Consider the following 21,701-nt stretch of genomic DNA (forward strand, 5'->3'; position numbering starts at 1 on the left):
GGTATGAATAAAAACAAAGTGTAAACTCCCAGTATGTTCTCATGAGTATGAGCAAAAAGTATAAGTTTCTACTACATTTGATATGAATAAAAATATTTTGATGTAATGAGTTTCTACTCACAGTACATAATAGTAGATGTTCTCTATTTTAAATCGTTGAAAATCGTAGTTTTAGTTGTCCAAAACATTTTTCAATTAATACACGCTCCTTTATAATTAATTTTTGTTATAAGCAAGCTCTGCAGGAATATTTGTATTTCCAAAGGGGACCATTACCCACGGTGCTACGCCATAACCTTCATCTCCTAAAATTGTTGCATTTGATCTCCTAAACCCATTTTTAGCTATGTTACCAATTTGTGAGTTGCTCCATATCCGTAAATCATGGACGGATTCTGGTCATGATGCGTCCACGCCTGCAAACTATTCATTTGCATTGCAAGTGGCTTTGATACTATGATATCCTTTGCGATTGATATACAGAGTGAGTTTTATGTATGGAAACACTCAATTATCTCAAAAACGGCTTACACGATTTTTATGGATTTTGGTAGATAGGTGTTTTCTAATGCGGCCGATATTATAGTGCTAATAACATTGTTGCCATATTTTCCGTTTTTCTGAAAATCTAATTAACTTTCTTATTTCAAATAGAATACCCTGTATATTTTTTGTGTTTTGAAGTCTTTAAGAAATACTGATTATTTTTCATGTTATATTCCCTATACCTAAATGCCATAATTTAGGAGTAATTGCTACATTTATTTAAAAAAAAATTTAAACAAATTATAAAAATCAATTTTTTTGACCCGGGTAAACACTATTTAAGGTTGTCTGGATCATTGGGAACAAAAAAAGAATGTGTGTGTACTTTGTACGCACGTAAGAAGTTATATGTACTTCTGTTATATAATTTCAAAGAAATAAATATACTTAACATGTTATTTGTACTTTATTTAAATATTAAACTAACTTTCTTACCTACCACTTTTAAAAAAATTTTATTAAAACGATACCAAAAATTAAAAAAAAAATATGAATCGTCCGGGATTTGAACCCGGGACCTCTCGATCTCCGGTCACACGCTCTCCCCCTGAGCTATATGCCCTTCGCTTTGACAGGTTACAAGATTTCTCATACATACTGAAAAATTTAATAGACCAAAAGTGAAGTATACAAAAATACTTTAAATATACTTACTATTATTATAGAATATCTTATTCCCGAGGAAGACAAATCCAAAGACGCAAAATTATAATAAATAATACATTTACTAGAAACACTAATATTATATCCTTTTAATGACTTATTTGCGTTGACAGCGCTGATACATACAACATATCTTGAAAGATTAGCAACGAAATACATACTGTCTGTGTGCGCATGCGCCAGGCATTATAAAATTTCACTCGCGATCGTAAAGAAGTATAACTTCAAAAAGGTCTTTTGTAATTTTTCTCTAAAATTAATCGTTTCCGAGTTAAACAATTTAAAACTGAAAAAAATCGAATAATGACGATTTTTGTTCAAGAACACAAATTAACAATATTATTTTTGAAACTTCGAAGTACCCAAATTCAAGCTCAAGCCTTATTTTATCAGTTATCGAAGTAATTTGAGATTGTTTCATTTTAAAACATTGATTTTTAGTTGTTAGTGCAGCCCGATCGCCCGTCCTCTCATAATATGCACTTCATTAAAAATTAAAAAGCAATGTTTTAGAATAAAATGAGCCAAAAAATCTTATGGCAGTCTATTAGAAGAAAAGTTGTACTTGAATTTAGGTACTTTGTAATTTCAAAAATTATATTTTTACTTGGGTTTTCGAACCTTGAAAATCGTCATTATTCGATTTTTTTTTCAGTTTTAAATTGTTTATTACTCGAAAACGATTAACTTTACAGAAAAATTACAAAAGATTTTTTTCGTCCCCAATGATCCAAAGAATCTAAAATAATGTCTACCCTGGCCGAAAAAATTGATATTTATAATTTGTTTAAATTTTTTTTTATAAATGTAGCAATAACTCCAAAATTATGGCGTATATTATTTAGGTATAGGGAATATAACATGAAAAATAATCAGCATTCTTAAGGACCTCAAAACGCAAAAAATATATAGGGTATTTCATTTGAAATAAGAAAGTTCATTAGATTTCTAAAAAAATGAAGATCTGACAACAATGTAATTAGAACTATAATATCGACCGCATTAGAAAACCCCTAACTACCAAAATCTATAAAAATCGTGCAAGCCGTTTTCGAGATAATTGCGTGTTTCCATACATAAAACTCACTCTGTATTCATCACCGTAAGGAAGTGGTTTTTTATTTTTATATGGGTGCTATCTACCACACCCATGGCACACGGAAAAGTGTACTTTGTTTGCCATATTTCTTTAGCTTCTATTATATCCGCCGGAGTATCAGAGCCTATTTTACTTCAAATCAGGCCCGAGGCACTACATAATTTTCGGGCCCCTAACAAAAATTTAATAGTAATTATAATATTTTAAATGTATTAATTATATTTAATAGAAATATAGTTGCACCAGAAATTTAAATTTTTATTAACAATAAATAAAATTTATATTTAAATAATTAAACATTGTTGAATTGTTTAAAGTGCAAAAACTACCGTGGAATTTCTCTACTATGTACAGCATATTATTATAAAGTCCTCACGTAAGTACCTATATTATAAACCAGCGGCTCCAACCACTAGTAGAAAATATTAATTGGAGAGTATCAGACGCAAACGGGGAAGATCGACAATGGATCAAATGTTTACAGTCAAGCAGGTCTTGAGCAAATCATGGGACACGGCATTCATCTTCATAACATGTTTGTAAACTTCAAACAGGCTAACGACTCAATCAAAAGGAACAGACTATACTATATGGTAGGGGAGCCCAAGCGGGGATTTTTGCAGTTACTCGAGCGCGTCAGATTATTATATGGGGAGAAACCTGGTACCCTGCAGATGTACCTCTACCATATATTGGCTCTTAACACAGGGGAGTTCGTTAAGGGGGGCCCGAAAATAAAAATCTATCGTTAAAAAAATTCCAAATCGTCAGATTAAGATAAGGTAAGTTAAGTACGTGCAAAAGAGTATATATTAAAAATAGGTAACTTTTATTTGAAACATTTTTTCGAATTATGGATAGATAACGATATAATCGGGAAAAACGATTGTTGGAAATGGAAAATTAAATTAAAAAATGGCAAGCGCCCACTAAAATGGAAAACTTTACTTAACTTTTTTTGGTTTTAGGACCTACTCTTCACAACCCAATAGGTCCCCATAACGCTCGAGTGACTGCACATTTAGCATACTTTGCTCCCCTACCAATATGAACAGCTTATTTCAGAAAGGGACTCGGGTCATCTTCATTAACTTTCGAGATATGTATATTGCAAAAAACTCATAGTGAATGAATCCACTCTAACAAAAAATAACAAAAGACTGACTTAGGTCCCTTTCTGAAATAAGCTGTTCATATATTGGATGAATTGGCAATACCATACAAGCTAATTAGACTCATTAAAGCCACAATGTATGAAACTCAGGCATGTGTACGAGTACAAAACCACTGGACAGACTTTTTCAAAGTCTCGCAGGGATTGAAGCAAGGAGATGGGCTGGCCCCAACATTGTTTAACCTGGCACTGGAGTATGCGGTTAGGCAAATGCAAACTGGACGAGGAAACCTCCTGACCAACAGAACCGTTTAACTGGTCTCTTATACCGATGATATTAATATTATGAGTAGAACATGAACAGGAGCACAGGAAACATACGCAAAGTTAAAAAAGCAAACGAAAAGGCTAGGTCTGGAAATTAACATAAAAAAAAACAAAAATAATGATACAGACGACAAGAAAAAATATAGCCCCACAATAAATTATGTCTGAAGATGATATTGAAACGGTTGGAAAGTTTACATACCTATGAGTAGAAATATATGCCGACAGATCAGAAAATGGAGAAATACGGAAAAGAATATATATATATATATATAATATCGGTTTACAACGTTCTTCGACGTCTTCCGATTTCCAATCTCCATCTCGTTCTGTCATTCCATAGATCGTCCTCGAGTTCTCTGTCCCTGATTTCTCTATCAACTCCTTCTCTCCAACTTCTTCTAGGTCTTCCTGGTCTGCGCCTTCCTCTTGGTTGCCATTCGAGGATTTGTCTTGGTATTCTATTCTCCGGCATTCTCCTTACGTGTCCGTACCAGCTGAGTTGTTTCGTCCTGATGTCGTCAACAATAGTATGTGTAACCCCCATGATTTCTCGGACTCTCTCGTTTGTTATTCTGTCGCGTCTAGATATTCCCGCTGAACGGCGCCAGAAGTCCATTTCTGTTGCTCTAAGCATTTTCTCTGTTCTGTCTTTTATGGGCCACACTTCGCATCCATATGTTGTGATGCTTTTTATTATAGTATTATATATTCTTTTTTTATTCTCCTTAGAAATATTTTTATCCCACAGTACGCTGTTTAGTAAGGATATGCCTTTCCTACCCTGTATATTTCGTTCCTTAATAGCTGCATCTAATTTTCCGTCTTGAGTGATCTTTACTCCCAGGTATTTGTAGTCTTCACATAATTTTATTTCTTGATTTTCCTCTACTCGGAGGCTATGTTGGTCTCCTCCGATACTCATGTATTCAGTTTTTTCCATATTCACTTCTAGGCCCCACTCTGTAAACTCTTCTAATAGTTTTCGCATCATGTAACTAAGATCTTCAGAGTCCTGTGCGATGATCACCTGGTCATCCGCAAAGCACAGCGTGTACAAAGTTGAGTCCGTTAGTGGTATGCCCATATTCGTACATTTTTTCTTCCATTTGTTGAGTGCTGCTTCGAGGTATATTTTGAATAGTGTTGGTGAGATACAGCATCCTTGCCTTAGTCCTTTAGTTACTGTGAATCCAGGTGTTATGAGATTTCCCGTTTTAATTCTTGTTGTTTGTTGGTAGTACAACGTTTTTACGGCTTCAACCAATTCTATATTTACATTTGTTTTCTCCAGTGCCTCCCATAATTTAACCAGCGGGACACTATCATACGCTTTTCTAAGGTCTACAAACATCAGATGGACTTCTTGGCCACGAGCAACTTTCTTTTCAATTATCTGAGTAATGGAGAAAACATGATCTATTGTAGATCGACCTGCGCGAAAACCAGCCTGTTCTTCGGCTTCCATATTTTGGTATTCTTCTTCTATTCGATTTTTAATAAGTTTTCCATATATTCTGCTGATACTACTAGTGACTGCAATTCCTCTATAGTTTTCAGGTTTTGATTTATCTCCCTTTTTGTGGATAGTGCTCAGATGTGACTCTTTCCATTCTTTAGGTATTTCATGGTTATTCAAGCATTGCTGGAAAAGTTGTCTTAGCCGCTTAATTAAAACTTTATTTAGGTCCATATTTGATGAGTTCCGGAGCTATATTTCCTGGGCCCGGTGATTTGCCATTCTTCAACTGTTTACATATGGTTTCGACTTCTCTCTCATTTACTCTGATTGGTGATCCTATCAACCTGACGCTTTGTATATCGTTGGATTGTATCTGTTTGAAGGGCTCTCTTGTCTCTGTTAGTAAATCTTCAAAGTATATTTCCCAAGTTTGTGGTGATATGGACTGAATAATGTCTTTTTTCTGTCGTTTCTTAAATTTTTTAATAGTTTCCAACTTTCTGAACTTTGGCTTCCACCTATGTATGCATTTAGCATGGTACACTTTTTTGTCCAGAGTTCGTTTTTCTTTTGACATATTTTTCTCCTGACCCTCGCTTGCATTCTTTTATAATGTATTCTGTCTTCCACGTTTTTTGTGTTCAGATATTTTTGATACGATTCTCTTTTCTTTGTTATTTCCTGCGAAATATCTTGATCCCACCAATACGGTTTTCGATGTACGGTTTTTTCATATCGCCCTAGTGCTTCTAAGGCAGCGGCGTGTATACATTCTTTGATGTTTTCGTATGACTGATTCACATTTCTGGTATTATCTTCCGTTTCAATTAGTTTTTCTTCCAGTCTACGTTTATATAGGTTTTTAACACTTTCTTGGTGTAAACTATTCAAATTGTATCGTACTTCTTGGAGCTGTTCATTTGAATTATTACCTTGCTGCGTTTCTTTTTCTATTTTCGGTGGAAATGAAATATCTGAACGTAGGAGATAGTGGTCACTGCCGCAAATTGGTCCTCTACATGCTCTCACATCTGTTGTTTTCAGTCGACTTTTTTGTTTAAGAATGACATAGTCTATAATTGATTTTAAGTTGCGTGTTTCCTGAGTCCACGTATATTTATGAATATTTCTATGCTGGAAATATCCATTCATTATTCTAAGTCCATTCTGGTCGCAGATATCTATTAACCTTTCTCCGTTATTGTTTGTGTTATCTTCCCCATATCTGCCAACTACTTTGTCGTTGTTCTTTTTCCCGACTCTGCTGTTGAGGTCTCCTAGGATTATTATTTCTCTGGTGTTTCCCACCTTTGTGATTTCTTCACTCAGGTGTTCGAAAAAGTTATCTTTCACATTTACAATAGCATCGTCGTTGATTGCATATACTCCCAGAATCGTCATTCTGTATCCTTTTATACACATATTCATTTTTATCATTCTTTCATTGATGCCTTCCCATGATGTTATGTATTTTCTGAAGCGACGGTGTACCATAATTGAGACTCCTTGTTGAGCTCTACGTTCTTTTGTTACTCCGATGTAGAAATGGTCGTATTTACCTAGATTTTCCGATCCTTGACCTTTCCGTTTGGTTTCCGTAATAACAGCTATGTCTATCTTCATATTGTTCAGTTCTTCTAAGACTTCTTGAGTTTTCTTTGAGATCCCTTGGACGTTCCATGTCGCAAAAATCATTTTCCTTTTCCGTAGCATTTTTCGTCGTCGTATATCAGTCCTGTTCCGAGGCCGGATTTTGGATTTTTTAACCTTTAAGATTTTTGATGAGTACCGAGGGGTTAGCCCAATGCCTCAACCCCCAACTTGGAGGGCCAGGGTTTGATTTTGGAGTGTTCCTTCTCCTAGACGGTTTGCTTTCACTGCAGCTTAAGAGTATCGCCTGCCCTTTAATTTTATACGAACCCTAAAATCGGGGGTCGCCACTTCCGCCATACACACCGTACCGAAGATGTTCTTCTCCGCCGTGGATACCGTTGTGGTCTTCATCCGTCACCCTGGACAAGGGACCCTAAGCAGGTACTAGTTTCCCGGGTCAGGAAACTCCTGGAATCTGCGGAGGGCAGGGATTGATTCACTTTCCCTGGTAGGACTGTCCAAAGGAGTTCCTATCCGCTACCCATAAATTGCTTAGAACAAACCTCACACTTGTGAGCTTTTTCCCCAGTATGCACTATCAAATGTTTTTTTAAGTTATTTACTACACTAAATTGCTTATCACAAATTTCACACTTGTGAGGTTTTTTTCCAGTATGCAGTCTTAAAACATGTATTTTTAAATTACCTGCTTCACTAAATTCCTTAAAACAAATCTCACACTTGTGAGGTTTTTCCCCGGTGTGCACTCTCAAATGTTGTTTTAACGTACCTAATTCACCAAATTGCCTAAAACAAATTTCACACTTGTGAGGTTTTTCTCCAGTGTGTGTTCTTAGGTGTTTTTTGAAATCACCAGCAGTACGGGACTGTTTTGAACAAATTTCACACTTGTAAGGTTTTTCTAAAGTGTGAACTGTAATGTGACCAGCCAATTGACCTTTTCGAGCAAACCGCTTTGAACAAATGTCACACTGATAAGGTTTCTCCCCAGTGTGCAGTAATAACGGAAATACGGAAAAGAATACCGCAGGCAAACAGAGCTTATTTAGTCCCCTCCAATATATTTCGGTCTAAAAGTGTCTAAAGAAATACAAAGATAAGAATCTATAAAACCTTAATTCGACTAATAGCATGCTATGGCAGTGAAGTATGGGTCCTGAAAGAAACATCCAAAAACAAACTCGACACATTCGAAAGGAAAGTACTGAGGAGAATACTAGGACCTGTGAGGGAAAACGGAATCTTCACAATTCGAAACAACAACGAGCTTTATCAACTTTATAAGGAAACACCCCTGTCAGACTTCATTAGAATACAAAGATTGCAATGGGCTGGACATGTGATAAAAATGGGAGAGGATAGGCTACCAAAAAAAGCAATGAACGCTAGGATGCAGGGAAAGAGACCGGTTGGAAAGCCTAGAAAGTGCTGGGAGACACAGTAACCAGCGATGCACAAGCATTTTTAGAAGTCCGTATATGCAGAAGAGCAGCCACAGATAAAAAAGTGTGGAGGCAAAAAATAAAGGAGGCCAAGGCTCAATTTGGGTTACAGTGCCATAGAACAAGAAGAAGAAGAACATAATGGGAGGACGAACTTCCTTTTTGCGCACTGTTTTGAGGTGTAAAATAATTGCATCTTTTTGTGCCTGCCGTTTCTGTTCTCTTAATTTTTGCTTTTTTTGTTTTTCACTGTCACTTAAATGATTGTAACTCATGATAATAACGAAACGATTACTTAGATAAGAAAAATAAGTGTTTAAATAAATTTAATAAAACGACTAATTATTAATGAATATATTAGTTGAACTAACTTAAAAAGCACAGGACTGAAAACTAATACATACAATCAAGCAATACCTTATCTTTGCAAAAAACGGCATTAAACATCATATCAAACTTAATATTAAATTTAAAAGTGCATTTTAAATAAATATGACAATACGTGACGATACCTCTTTTTAATTCTACCTCTTGTATCTGTAATCCTTCGGAGTGCTATTTTTTTATACTTATATATATTTTGCTTATTGTTATTGGTGCCGACAAGGCAATCTATTATACCTACTCTTATCGCAGTTTTATGATGGTTTATGGTTTAAGAATGGTTTATGGACTATGAATATCACTCTAACCTAATTTGTTCTCATTTATCATTTCCTGTTCGTAAAATGAAATAATTTTGAAGATTTATTTTGTTTTTTCAATAAAAATTTTCTTTTAGTGATGTTTTCGGGGCCTCATGGGCCTAGTGGTAAAATAGGCTCTGCGGAGTCAGAGGAAATTTTATTCAACGTTCGCATTTTTCTATTATCTGGTCAGCAACTTGCGTCACAGCCTTAGATACAATAGTTTGATGAACACCAATATATTCTCCTACTCCTGTTCGAAATCCAAGATCACCTACATGTCAGTGGCGTACCTATAGATCAGCGGGCCCTGGTTCCAGTTGGGATGCGGGCCCGCCCCCCAATTAAAACACACATTGTATATCAAAAGTTTTTAATAAACATGAAATATAAATCATCATATATTATGTCATATTATATTTATAAAAACTTAAGCTAATTTTAAACAGTAATTTAATATTAATCGAATCCTATCGTTTTTCATACTGACATTACTGATAACTTTACTCCAGCAGTTTTTATAAATAATCAAACTCAAAAAAGGCCTCGCCAGGTAAGATGATGACCCCTAAATCAATTCGAATTCCATATTCCATATTCCAACTCTATTCGAATTCTATATAGGTCACCGTTTAGCACATATAGAGAAACTCACTTTCTGAAATTTTTAGCCCCATAGGTGGTCACCTGACCTACCTAGAGCCTAATTAGGCTTTTTATGTTTTTATTTTTTATCTCAGCCGCATCGAGAGCTAGCGAAAAACTTTAAATAAAAAAGTTCTAAGTTTCAAAAAGTTCTGGTCGAAACTTTTTTTTTGGCGGGAAATTTAAATTTTAAAATTTTAAATGAGTATAAAAAAATAACGATGGCACTGATGGTAATAATGATGACACTACACTTATAGCAGCAAATGAGCAAGAAATGTTTGATCTTCTGCGAAGAGTTGAGTACGAAAGCAATAAAGTTGGTCTGAAAATCAATAAAGCTAAGACCAAAATAATGGTGGTCGACAGATTCGACACTATTCAACTGACTAACATGTTGCAGGAATACCAGATAGTCGGGTCTAGTATAACTAACGATGGTAACTGTGAAGCAGAAGTTCGGAGACGTATTGGTATGGCAAAAAATGCGATGAGTCGCCTAGCTAAAGTTTGGAAAGACAGAACTATCTCTCAAAACATCAAGATGAGACTGGTGAATGTCCTTGTATTTTCAATACTTCTATACGGAGCAGACTTGGACTCTTCGCACATGCGAGCGCCAAAAAAGTGATGCCTTTGAGATGTGGTGCTGGAGAAGAATACTGCGCATACCTTGGACAGCTCATAGGCAAACGTTTCCATTCTAAACCAACTCAATATTAAAAAAAGGCTGTCCACAATATGTCTGCAACGAATTTTGCAATTCTTTTGTCACGTGATTCGCAGAGGTGACGACAGTTTGGACAGATTAATTGTTTCTGGAAACGTTCGGGGGATAAGATCAAGAGTACGATCACCAACTAGATGGTCCGACTAAATAAAGAATTCAGCTGGAAACTCATTCTGCGAAGCTCTTAAAGCAGCTGAAGATAGAGACCAATGGAGAAACATTGTTAGGAATATTGGAAGAAATTACGATCCTCAGTAATGGGGAAACGACAAGAGAGAGAGATAAAAAATAACTCTTTCTCACGAATAATAAAGACATTCGTTCTCACGAAAAAAATTTATAACGTGTATTTTTGCACAGTATTTCACTATGCAAAATCTTATGAAGTAAATCTATCACTTCATTTTGAATTTTCGGACTAAGATAAGTGACCGATTTTTTCTTTCTTCTTCGAAGCAAAAAGCTCGTTAAAGAGGGCCCCTGCGGGGCCCGGGCCGTGGTTCGTCGGAACCCTCGGAGCCATGCTCAGTACGCCACTGCTACATGTCTTAAAAATAGTTTCATTTTATCAAAGTTACACATAGCCCATATCTTGTTTCTTTTGATTCTTCACTCAAAAAGTTAGGTATTTAAAAGCCACTCAACATTTTCTTTATTCAATCTTAATACTTTAAAGTCACTATCACACATACTTCTTGGTTAATAATATTTTTTAACGCATATTAAGGCTATGGGTACATAATTCGCAAATATTTTACGTGTATCCCTACTTTTTCTGTCTTTACACGGCAAATTACGTGTAGTAAAATTCACACTGGTATGGATATGTAAACATTACTAGAATGTCATTCTACTTGAAAATGTCATTATTAATTTAAAGAGATGGGTTTTGAATGTTCTTGGATAGCTGTTATTTTTATAATTGCAAATTATTAATTCAGTTAATAAATGTGATAATTTTTTCACTAACTATGTATTCAGTGATTGTAATAATTTATTTGCACAACGAAGACTAATACTCAATCGAGAAAAGAGGAAAAGTGTTAAAGTGATTTTTTAATAATATATTGTTATGGAACGCTTACAATTTTGAACATCTTTAACAACAAAATACTTGTTCTGAAGCTATTTCCTTGTGGCATTTTTATGATTAATTATTTATATGGGAAATAAGCCACAATTAAAATGAAAAAAATAATTTTATTAACGTTTCGACGCCCAAATCGGGTGCCGTTGTCAAAATATTTTTTGTTATTTTTTGTTATTTGTCAAAATATTTTCAAATATTCAAATACAATCAAATTCAAAATCAGTAGTATTTTGTATTTTGACAACGGCACCCGATTTGGGCGTCGAAACGTTAATAAAATTATTTTTTTCATTTTAATTGTGGCTTATTTCCCATATAAATAATTAATAACAAAATACTTGGATCACAGAATATATTATCCTGAGGAATTCTCTGCTTGGATCTTCCACAAATAATACACAATAAAAAACTTTTTATTAAGTTCACGTCTTAAATCAATTATTTATCAAATACACTATAATATCAATAATATTTAATCAATAACTCAACATATTCCCGATGCAATGTCAAATATTTAAAATTGTCACTGATTGTCAGTGTCTGACTGACAATATATGCTGACAATATTATATTCGGCTGAGTGCGTTGTAAGACAAAGATAGATTTGGAAAATATTACCACGGCATTGTGTTCATTTCTTTCGAAAGACTAAATTATTACCGAGGGCGGAAAGTCCCTTAGAATATATAAAAAGTTTATTTTGAATGATATATTTGAAATTAAAAATCACACTAAATTTTCTCTTAGTTTTTCACCCCTGTAACTTATTAAAATAAACATTATAGAAGTTCTCAGGGACTTTCGGCCCTCGCTAATAACGTAATATTTCATTCTGCGTTTAAATTTTTCAAAAATATTTATTAGTTTTCTCAGGATTCGAAAAAAATGAATCCCCATTTGAATAGCATTGCAGCCAAAAATACGTACCGATCCTCTTAAACATGAACTCAGTCATAGTTTTGCCATGATCAAACTGAAGTCTGGTAACTAAACTTACGTGCATAGAAATCGGCCCACTTAAAAATTTGGTCATTTTTGATGCCTCGTATTTCCTAAACCTGTTGGCCGATTTAAGTGATTTTTTCAATTTGTTATAGCCTGATTATTTAGCAATATCGTTGTAATAATATTGTTGCTAAACATGTAAGTATCATTGTATACCGGGTGTAACAATGATAGTGTGTTTTTCCTCAAAGTTTGGAACACCCTGTGGAATATTCTAGCGTACATAAAATATTGAAATTAAAACTCAACTGTAGCCTTAGGCTTTCTTAACATTTTGCTTTTTGATTCATTCGCTTTTGTTGGATAATAAAAAGTTAGGTACTTTAACAACTAGACATGTTCTTCATCAATACGCGGTGTTTCTAAATAATTGGGACAAATTTTAAGGGGTAATTCTGCATGAAAAAATAATGAGAGTTTGCTTTATAAAAATATGTTCGAAAATGCTTCGTTTCCGAGATACGGGATGTTGAACTTTTTCTTACAAACTGACGATTTATTTATTGCTCTAAAACCAGTTGAGATATGCAAATTAAATTTGGTAGGTTTTAAGAGATAGTTATTGCCGATTTTGTGACATAAAATTAAGAATTTTATGTTCACCATTAACGCGCATACGGGTAATATGACCGATTATATTACCCGTATGCACGCTAATGGTGAATATAACATTCTTAATTTTGTGTCAAAATATCCTGAATAAGTTTCTCTTAAAACTTACCTTAAAACGTGCCGATTTCTATGCACGTAAGTTTATTAAACTCTAAATTTACGGAGTATATTCTCACCATCTAAAGAGCGCCAATATATATTTTTATTCATATCAAAAATGAGTATATTCTCACAACAAACTGTACTTGCATAATATGAGGCGCTCAGAGCAACAGTGGCCTAACCCCAAAAACGAAGTTTTGAGATAAATGCAATATTTGCATTCGTATTTCCATTACGCTTATGTGATGGCGCTACAAATTATAGCACCATTTAGCCAAATATAGAGGTCGGTTGTGTAGACTCATAGGTTCTCAAACTTATTTTGTCTGCCGCCCACATCGAAAATTAATTATTTTCTAGCGCCCCCATTTTTTTACTTTACTACATCTTAAGATTAAGAATCACAATCGCAGTCATTATTTTAATAATTAAATTATGCGTGTCATGTGAAAATAAGACTTTCTGATGAGAGTAATTTAAAACACCATTTTGTAATATTAGAAAAACTTTTATTCATGTTATTAAAACAAACATTTCAATTTGAATTTTAAAACTAATCTAATGTGAAGGATGAATCTGATGATTTTTAACAAGTTTGTTAATATCAGGCTCGAATTTACTCAAAAACAGCCGTAAGTCACCGCGTTTGGTAATCTGCAACCGATTTCTCTTTTTAGTTAGCAACGTTGTCACAGCACTAAATCCACGTTCACACAAATACGATGATGGGAATGCTATCAAAAATAGTTGAACGATGGACCACAATCCAGGGTACAATTGCGGGATTAGCCTTTGTAGCCAAAATTCTTGGTATCCATTTTTGAATTTTATTTTTATTTCCTCGTTCGTTGTCAGTTCTATGAGTTCTTCTTCCAGCTGGGGTGATCCTGCTGTGTTGACATTTGAAAAAGGATCCAACACCCAGTCCGGTATTTCCAAGTTTAAAATGTCCTGGAATCGTTCTGTGAAATTCCTGTGGAGGTTCTCCAAATGTTGGCAGTAAACAAGCAAGTCGTCGTTGTTGAAGGATACTGCTGACAAATTAGGGAAATTGTGAAACTCACGTCTACCGATATTATTCTTGTATAAGAGCAGTTTAGCTACAAAAGCAGCAATGACATTTTTTGTTTTAATCAAATTCGAGTCGTCACCTTGAAGTTGGAGATTGACATCATTAAATAATTTATATAGGTCTGTCAAGTACGCAATATCATTCTTTGAAGTGATGAGGTTGTCGTGCAATTCTTTGTATTTGTTTTCCAAGAACTCTATCACAGACTCAAACAGATTGTAAAATCGAGTCAGACAGTTACCTCTTGATAACCAACGTACTTCTGTGTGAAATAGCAATCGGTTGAAATCTTCATCATTAGCAACACAAAGCTGATTAAATAATCGGTCATTTAAAGAGCTGTTTCGGATTTTATTGACTGCTGTGATGATATATTGCAGTGATTGAGAGAGACGCTCACTCAAATTTCTCGCAACCAAATGTTGTCTATGAACGACGCAATGTACAGCGAGCACATCTGGAATTTTATTTTTTAAGTACGCTATGAAGCCTTTGTGACGTCCTGTCATAGCCGGAGCGCCATCCGTAGCAGCTGATATAATATTCTTCAGTGGAATTTCTTTCTCATCACAAAATTTTTCCAGTGTATTAAATATGGTCTCTCCTTTTGTATCGGTCTCTAAATTTCTGGCAAATAATAGTTCTTGACATATTTTATCATTTTTAATAAACCTCACGTATGACAGCAACAATGCTTCACCAGTTGGTAAAGTGGACTCATCTAACTGAATTGAGAATTTAGAAGTCTTCAGATGATTACACAACGACTCTTCAATGTTTTCAGCCATCTCATCAATTCGTCTTTGCAAGGAACTATTGCTCAAAGGAATTTTTCGGATAATATCTGCCGCTGGTTTATGGAGCACAGTAGTTATTACTTCTTTTATTGCCGGTAAAATTAAATCCTCTCCAATAGTGTGAGGTTTACCTGTTCGAGCAATTAGCAAGGAGATATTGTAGGAAGCTCGGAGTCCGTCCTCGTCTTGCTTAGAAGCCGCTGAAAAAAGTTTTGACACAGTTGGCTGAGCTGCGTGCTTCTTTTCCAAGTCTTGAAAATAAGTCACATTTTTGTCTTTTTTATCTGAATGCATTTTATTCAAATGATCTTGCAACCTTGAGGGTTTCATCGCTTCATTCGAAAATGTTTTTTGACAAAGAAGGCACATAGGCGAAGATGGATTTGTAGGATTTTCAATAAATCCATATTTTATATATTCCGCGCTGTACTGCCGTTTCTTCTTTTTTGCTTCCGACATAATTTTGTCTTCAAAAATGCCGAAGTAAAGAATCGAGTATTAAAAACTTGCTAATGACACCACTCACAGTATTCTTACTGAGCAAATTAGGCACTGTACGTACAGCACTTTATCTCGTCACTAAATTCACTTGTTTTCGTAATAACGCGATACTCCTTGACGTCTGAGACGTTCGGTCCCTAGTAGAGCAGATTGTCGAATGACATGACTGGATGGCGTGCGCTTTTATATGAGGCAGCGGGCGGGCCTCGCCTCGGCCTCGGCAGCGGGCGGGGAATCGATAAAAAGCGGTATTATAACCAGTAGGTAGGTTTTCCTCTCAGAGAGCTAGAGTATTATTATATTTTCTAAAAAAAGCAATTTTGATATTTTTGAGTAGGTATTCTTTAAAGATAATTTTTGTAATAGAATTGTGTTGTTTTTTTTGATATTTTAATAAACTGATTAATTATTGTGGTAAAAAATTAAATTAGCCATTGCCCCTGTAAACCGCTTCAACGCCCCCCAATCTTCTCTGTGCCCTTTACCGCCCCCCTAGAGGCCTCCAGCGCCCACAAGGGGGCGTTATCGCCCACTTTGAGAACCACTGAGTGTAGACCCTTGTTAATCCGAAGATTTAATGTTGCTGATTTTATTAATATATTAATCTAAAAATACTCAATTTGTGGATTAGGCCACTGTTGCTCTAAGCGCCTCTTATAAGAGTGCATGCTCAAGTCGAGTATCTACTTCTGATTTTTATTCTTATCACGTGAAGTATGTACTTCAACATTTGGAGTAAAAACTACATTCTCATTTTTATTCATACGAGCCAATTGGGTAGTATGAATAAAAACGGAGTATAAACTCCGAGTATGGTCTCATGAGTATGAGCATACAGTATACTCCATTTCATATTAATAAAAATATGTTGATGTGATGAGTTTCTACTCACAGTAGAAACTACCTAAGTGTTTTAGGTTAAATCTTCGTATTTTGTGCTAAGGTTTCTCCAGTTCCAGCACGATATGGACAATTCTTAATGAAACACACTGTATAAAATTCAAAATATTTTATTAAAAAAATAATTTTTCTTCTTTTTTGCTCTTTTCTGTGGTGTGTTGTTTAACATTTTCCGATCATTTTTAAATTACAGTTTTAAACGCACATTTCTTGGTGGTTCATGGACTATAAAGATTCTTCCAAGGTTTTGCTTGTCAGCTAGTCCACCACTTCATTAATTGTCTGATTTACCTACCCCTCATTAATTGACAATTCACTATATTATGTTAAACAGATTAAGACGTAAAATGCTTGAATGACTCATTTAGTAACTTTATTTAAAATTTAATTAACTAATAACGCAATTAATATAGTATCCGTTTTCAGTTATTAGGATCAAATAATAGCACTCCTACTTAGAATACAATTTGCCATGTCTTTCAGTTGTTGTAAATCAAAAAATTTGTTGTAGGCAATAACAAAAATGATAGTTACATTTTAACTAAAAATAGTTTCAAATAATATAAAAATATTATTTATAATTAATAAATGAAAACTTTTTTATTTTTAGCCAATCTTTAAAGCAATTATAAACGCTTTTCTAGCAGAACCTTCGGAAGAAAAGTTACAAGATTTTTCCAAAACACGTGATTACACTTTTGCTGTGGAAAGATTACCACAAGGTAAATAATTAAACATGGAAAAAAGTAAGAAGGGTCATGATCCCCTCTTTTACCATTATGCTCTGTCAAACTTCCTAATTACTATCCTTGATGTGAATTTTTCATAAAAATAAACAAAATATATAGAAAATTATCGACCCATTAGCCTGTTAAGCCATACATGTACAAACTCTTCACAAGAATCATAACAATGAGATTGGATAAAAAACAAGACTTGTATCAAACCCGAGAGCAAGAGGGATTTCGATCAAAGGTTGGTACCAAGGACTACATGCACACAATAAAACAACTTATTGAAAAATCCATATAATACAACGGATCTCTGGTATTAGTATTAATCTATTTTCACAAAGCGTTTGTTCAGCGAACAACTGTTCCCATTCTCTTTTGTAAATTACTCCGCGATTCAAAAACATCTTAGAGTGTACATCACTTTACGATTCAAAAAATAAATTGAAAATAAAAGTTGACAACACATTAACCGTCTTTTTCTCAAAACTGCTTTTTTCAAAGGCGGTAGACATTCTAACTCAAAAATTGCTTGACCGATCCATCTGGAATTGTGTATATATTTTCTTCAGACATTTCTTGGGGTAATGCTGTCGAGATCTTTTTTATTTTATGCTTATTTTTTGTTTAACTATAATAAATATGTTGATTTTCACTATTTTTTGCAAAAAAATAGTTCTTTTGAATTCTGAGTGATGCCAAAAAGTCAAAAATCGATAAAGATAAAGAAACTCGGCAGAGACCTCGATAAACTCATAAGCTAATAATTTTTGAATTTCATTCCAATTGCAATCCAATGATGAACTCTGATGTCCACCGCATTTTTCCTTGAATATTTTTCTGAATATACTATTAATTGTACGGATTAGGCTTATTTAATTCAAAAATAAAATAATTCTACCAAACATTAAAAAAACACACAACAATGTGCTTGAAATGTTGATTTCAAACCCTACGCCCCCTTTAAGGATAGCTATGACAAAATATTAATAGGCAACCCATGCAAGTAATAGTCTATGTATGAAATTTAATAAAAAAATGTTTCATCCGGAATGGGTGAAGGTCGACCTAGATTCAGATTGAGACTATTGGTTGATTGTTTATTAAACCAGTGGACTCTGTAAATCAGTAAATTTTCTTTGTTCTTGTGGACAATCTTTAGCGTAACTTTATCTAATTTAAATTTTCATCTTTTACTTCAATTATTTTATTATAATGAATCCGTTTTTTTTATTTATAGCTACTTTTGCTTTTCCAATCGACATTCATGATGACGTAATTGAAAATTTTAGAGTCCTAAAGGAAGATTTATACTTCGAACAGTTGGTTGTTATTGCAAGAAAAAGTTCTGTGATACTGCCCGTCCTCAACAAATATCTCTTAAGATTTTGTGAATTGGGTCTTATTGATCATTGGCAAAACGAGGTTAGTATTAGGTATAGTACATTAATTCCTGGTTGCACCAACAGATCTTAAGCTTAAGATGTACCTTAAGCTCAGCTTACGAAATATGTATACGCGTTGCATCAGTGAGTCTTAGATCAATTTTCAGCTTGCCACAATGGATTGCCACATGGATTGCATCTTAAACTTCGCATAAGAATCTGAAATTATGGCGCAACGTAAGCGAGACTTAAAATAGCCCTATCTATAAACTGAGCTGGGCTAAGATGGAGCTTAAGATTTGTTGGTGCAACCAGGCATAACTTACGGTAAAATATCAATAAAGGTCAATGAAAACTATCATGTCAAACCAAACATCAGCTCAGCTAACATGTCAAAGAACAAAAGTGGTATTGTGCTGATGTATAGTTTTGCATTAAAAAACATACGTACAAAATAAGTCAGGAAGTGATTAATTATTATAAGCAACTTTTATTCTATATCAATACTTTTAGAATTATTTGCAAGTGAATAAGTTTTATTGGAGAAAATATTGTTGGCAAAACTATAGCTTATAAAAAATGAAAAAAATGGTATATGTAAATAATGTATATGGTATATGTATATGGTATAGATCTATTAGGAGCATAGTTTCAGCTAATGAAAGTAGCTTGTTATTCGTCAAATTCCAAATCGAATATTTTAACGTGAAATATCAAAAAAATTAAGCACTTTTCGGTGAAAAGTGCTTAATTCGGTTTTTCAAGTCTCTAACATAAAAAGTAAGCAAGTTACGGTCAAAATAAAGTGGTCCCTTTTATTTGGTAAAAGAAATAGTGAAAATCAGCCCCTAATTAGCATCTCAAATGAAACTAATCTTTACCAATTCACAAGTTACTTTACTTATGTATTGTTTATATGATCGGTAAGTTTCATCGGTTCAAAGAGTACTTATTTTTTGAAAGGGCTGTAATTGAAAGGGCTTAAACGAGTAACTAATCACGAGGGTATGAAAAATTTGAACAGCCATATCTTAACCAATTTTTGTCTTACAGAAATACAAAATCGAAAAATACAACATATCCAGAAAAGCAAAACCTACATTTTTTTACTGTTTGAGATTTCTGGTATTACTAATAATTTTGGTCATTTTGAAAAAAAGGACATTTTTTCAATATAAAAAAATACTTTAAATAAAACCAAATTTCTTCTATGAATGAAACTTACATAATTACAAAACAATATATAAGGTAACTTGTGAAGCGGTAACGATTAATTTCATTTGGGATGTTAATTAGGGGGTGAATTTCACAAAAAAGGGGATCAACTTTATTCTAAGCGTAACTTGCTTAACTTTGGTGCTAGAAATTTAAAAAAAAAAACAAAAATAAAGCTTTTTTAACCCTTTAAACGTTATTGTTTATGTCACGTTGAAATATTCGATTTGGAATTTGACGAATAAGAACTTATTTTATTAACAGCAACTCTGCTTACACTGGGTCTACAGACTTCATATATAGGTACCATTATCTTTACTTTTTTATGGGCTATATTTTCGCCAAGAATATATTTTTCGAGAAAATACTTTTTTGAGTTATTTGCTAAAAGCCATCTAAAAAACGTGATTTTTTGTTAAAAAATGGACTTATTCACTTGCAAATAGTGAAAAATCATTATACTAGAACAGCGGTTCCCAACCTGGGGTACGCGTACCCCTTGGGGTACGCAACGACCTGGTTGGGGGTACGCCGAAAATATTTGGTAATGGCGGACTTTATGTGTTTGTCGTACGTTACGTGATAAATCATTACGTGATTTTATGTTCAGTTTACTTTTTACTTGCTTATTGTGCGTGTTAGTTTTTGACTGATTTGTAAACGATTTAACTGTAATCAAGAAGATGGAAAAGTGGTTAAAAACTGGATCATTTAAAACAAATCAGACTGATACTGCAAGTCAGGTGCTTAGCAAGCCTAGTACGTCCCGAGACTCAGCAGCAGAACATTCTTCTTGTGTGAGTACCAGTGATAGTAAACCTCAGAAATCTAGTACTAGTACTGGAACTTCCTCAAAGAAACGAAAATATTCAAATGAGTACTTGAAATATGGCTTTTCGTTTACTGGAGAGGAGGAAAGTAAAAAACCCACTATGTGTTGTTTGTGGAGAAGTTTTAGGTAATGGTAGCATGAAAACTTCTTTACTTTTGCGCCACCTTGAATCCAAACACGCCCAGCACAAAAATAAAGAAAATACCTATTTTGAACCACTTTCAAAAAATTATGGGAAAGATGGCGTGGTGTCTTCTTATTTCGCATCAGTTAATAGAGATAATGAAAATGCTGTGGAAACCTCTTTCAAAATTAGCTACCATATTGCAAAAAGTGGTAAAAACCACACAATAGGTGAGGATTTGATAGCCCCTTGTATAAAAGATGCTGTTTAGTGTACAGTCGAAAAAATGAAAGAATACCCATGAACGAATATATAAAATACGCTGTATTTTCCTGGCACCGTGTCACAAAGAAAATTGTCCAGTGCAAGTACAATAATAACAATAATTATTACATGTACTTGCGCTGGCCAATTTTTTGTGTGACACGGTGACAGGAAAATACAGCGTGTTTTATATGTTCGTTCATGGGTATTCTTTCATTTTTCCTACTGTATGTTTGGTCAGGACTTTTTTCGTAAGGTGAACTCCATCCCGCTGTCAAACAACACAGTTTCACGACGAATTCAAGACATTTCTAAGTACATTGAAGAAAAAGTTGTTCAGCAATTAAAAGACAGTGATTTTTTTTTCCATCCAAGTTGATGAAAGTACGGACATTGCTGCCCTAGCAATCTTACTTGTTAATGCAAGGTATGTAAATCCCAACAAGGAGTTTGAAGAAAATCTGTTGCTGTGCCATGCATTAACTGAGCGTACTACAGGGGAAGATGTGTTCAATGTGATTTATAACTACTTCTGTGAAAAAGAAATAGACTGGGGTAAATTGTGTGGTATATGCACTGACGGAGAAAATCAATGTCTGGCATATATATCGGTCTTCAGGGGCGCGTAAAAGAAGTGGTCCCCACGTAGCATGGAGCCATTGTTGCATCCACAGACAGAGTCTTGCAACCAAAAAGTTGCCATCTTCTTTGAATGTTGTTCTCAATGAAGCAGTTAAAGTAGT

The 21,701-nt window shown here is 34.3% G+C and overlaps 1 protein-coding gene across 1 annotated transcript in view; it reads left to right on the forward strand.

The window, feature by feature from the left end:
* Positions 1 to 21,701, forward strand: part of LOC114324953 (uncharacterized) — a 54,586-nt gene that overhangs the window by 28,918 nt on the left and 3,967 nt on the right. Inside the window, exons 8-9 of the mRNA XM_050659912.1 lie at positions 17,018 to 17,129; positions 18,379 to 18,563. Of these exons, the coding sequence (XP_050515869.1) occupies positions 17,018 to 17,129; positions 18,379 to 18,563 (297 nt within the window). The remainder of the gene's footprint in view (positions 1 to 17,017; positions 17,130 to 18,378; positions 18,564 to 21,701) is intronic.

The sequence above is a fragment of the Diabrotica virgifera genome, chromosome 1, assembly GCF_917563875.1.
Source record: "Diabrotica virgifera virgifera chromosome 1, PGI_DIABVI_V3a".
NCBI lineage: Eukaryota > Metazoa > Arthropoda > Insecta > Coleoptera > Chrysomelidae > Diabrotica > Diabrotica virgifera.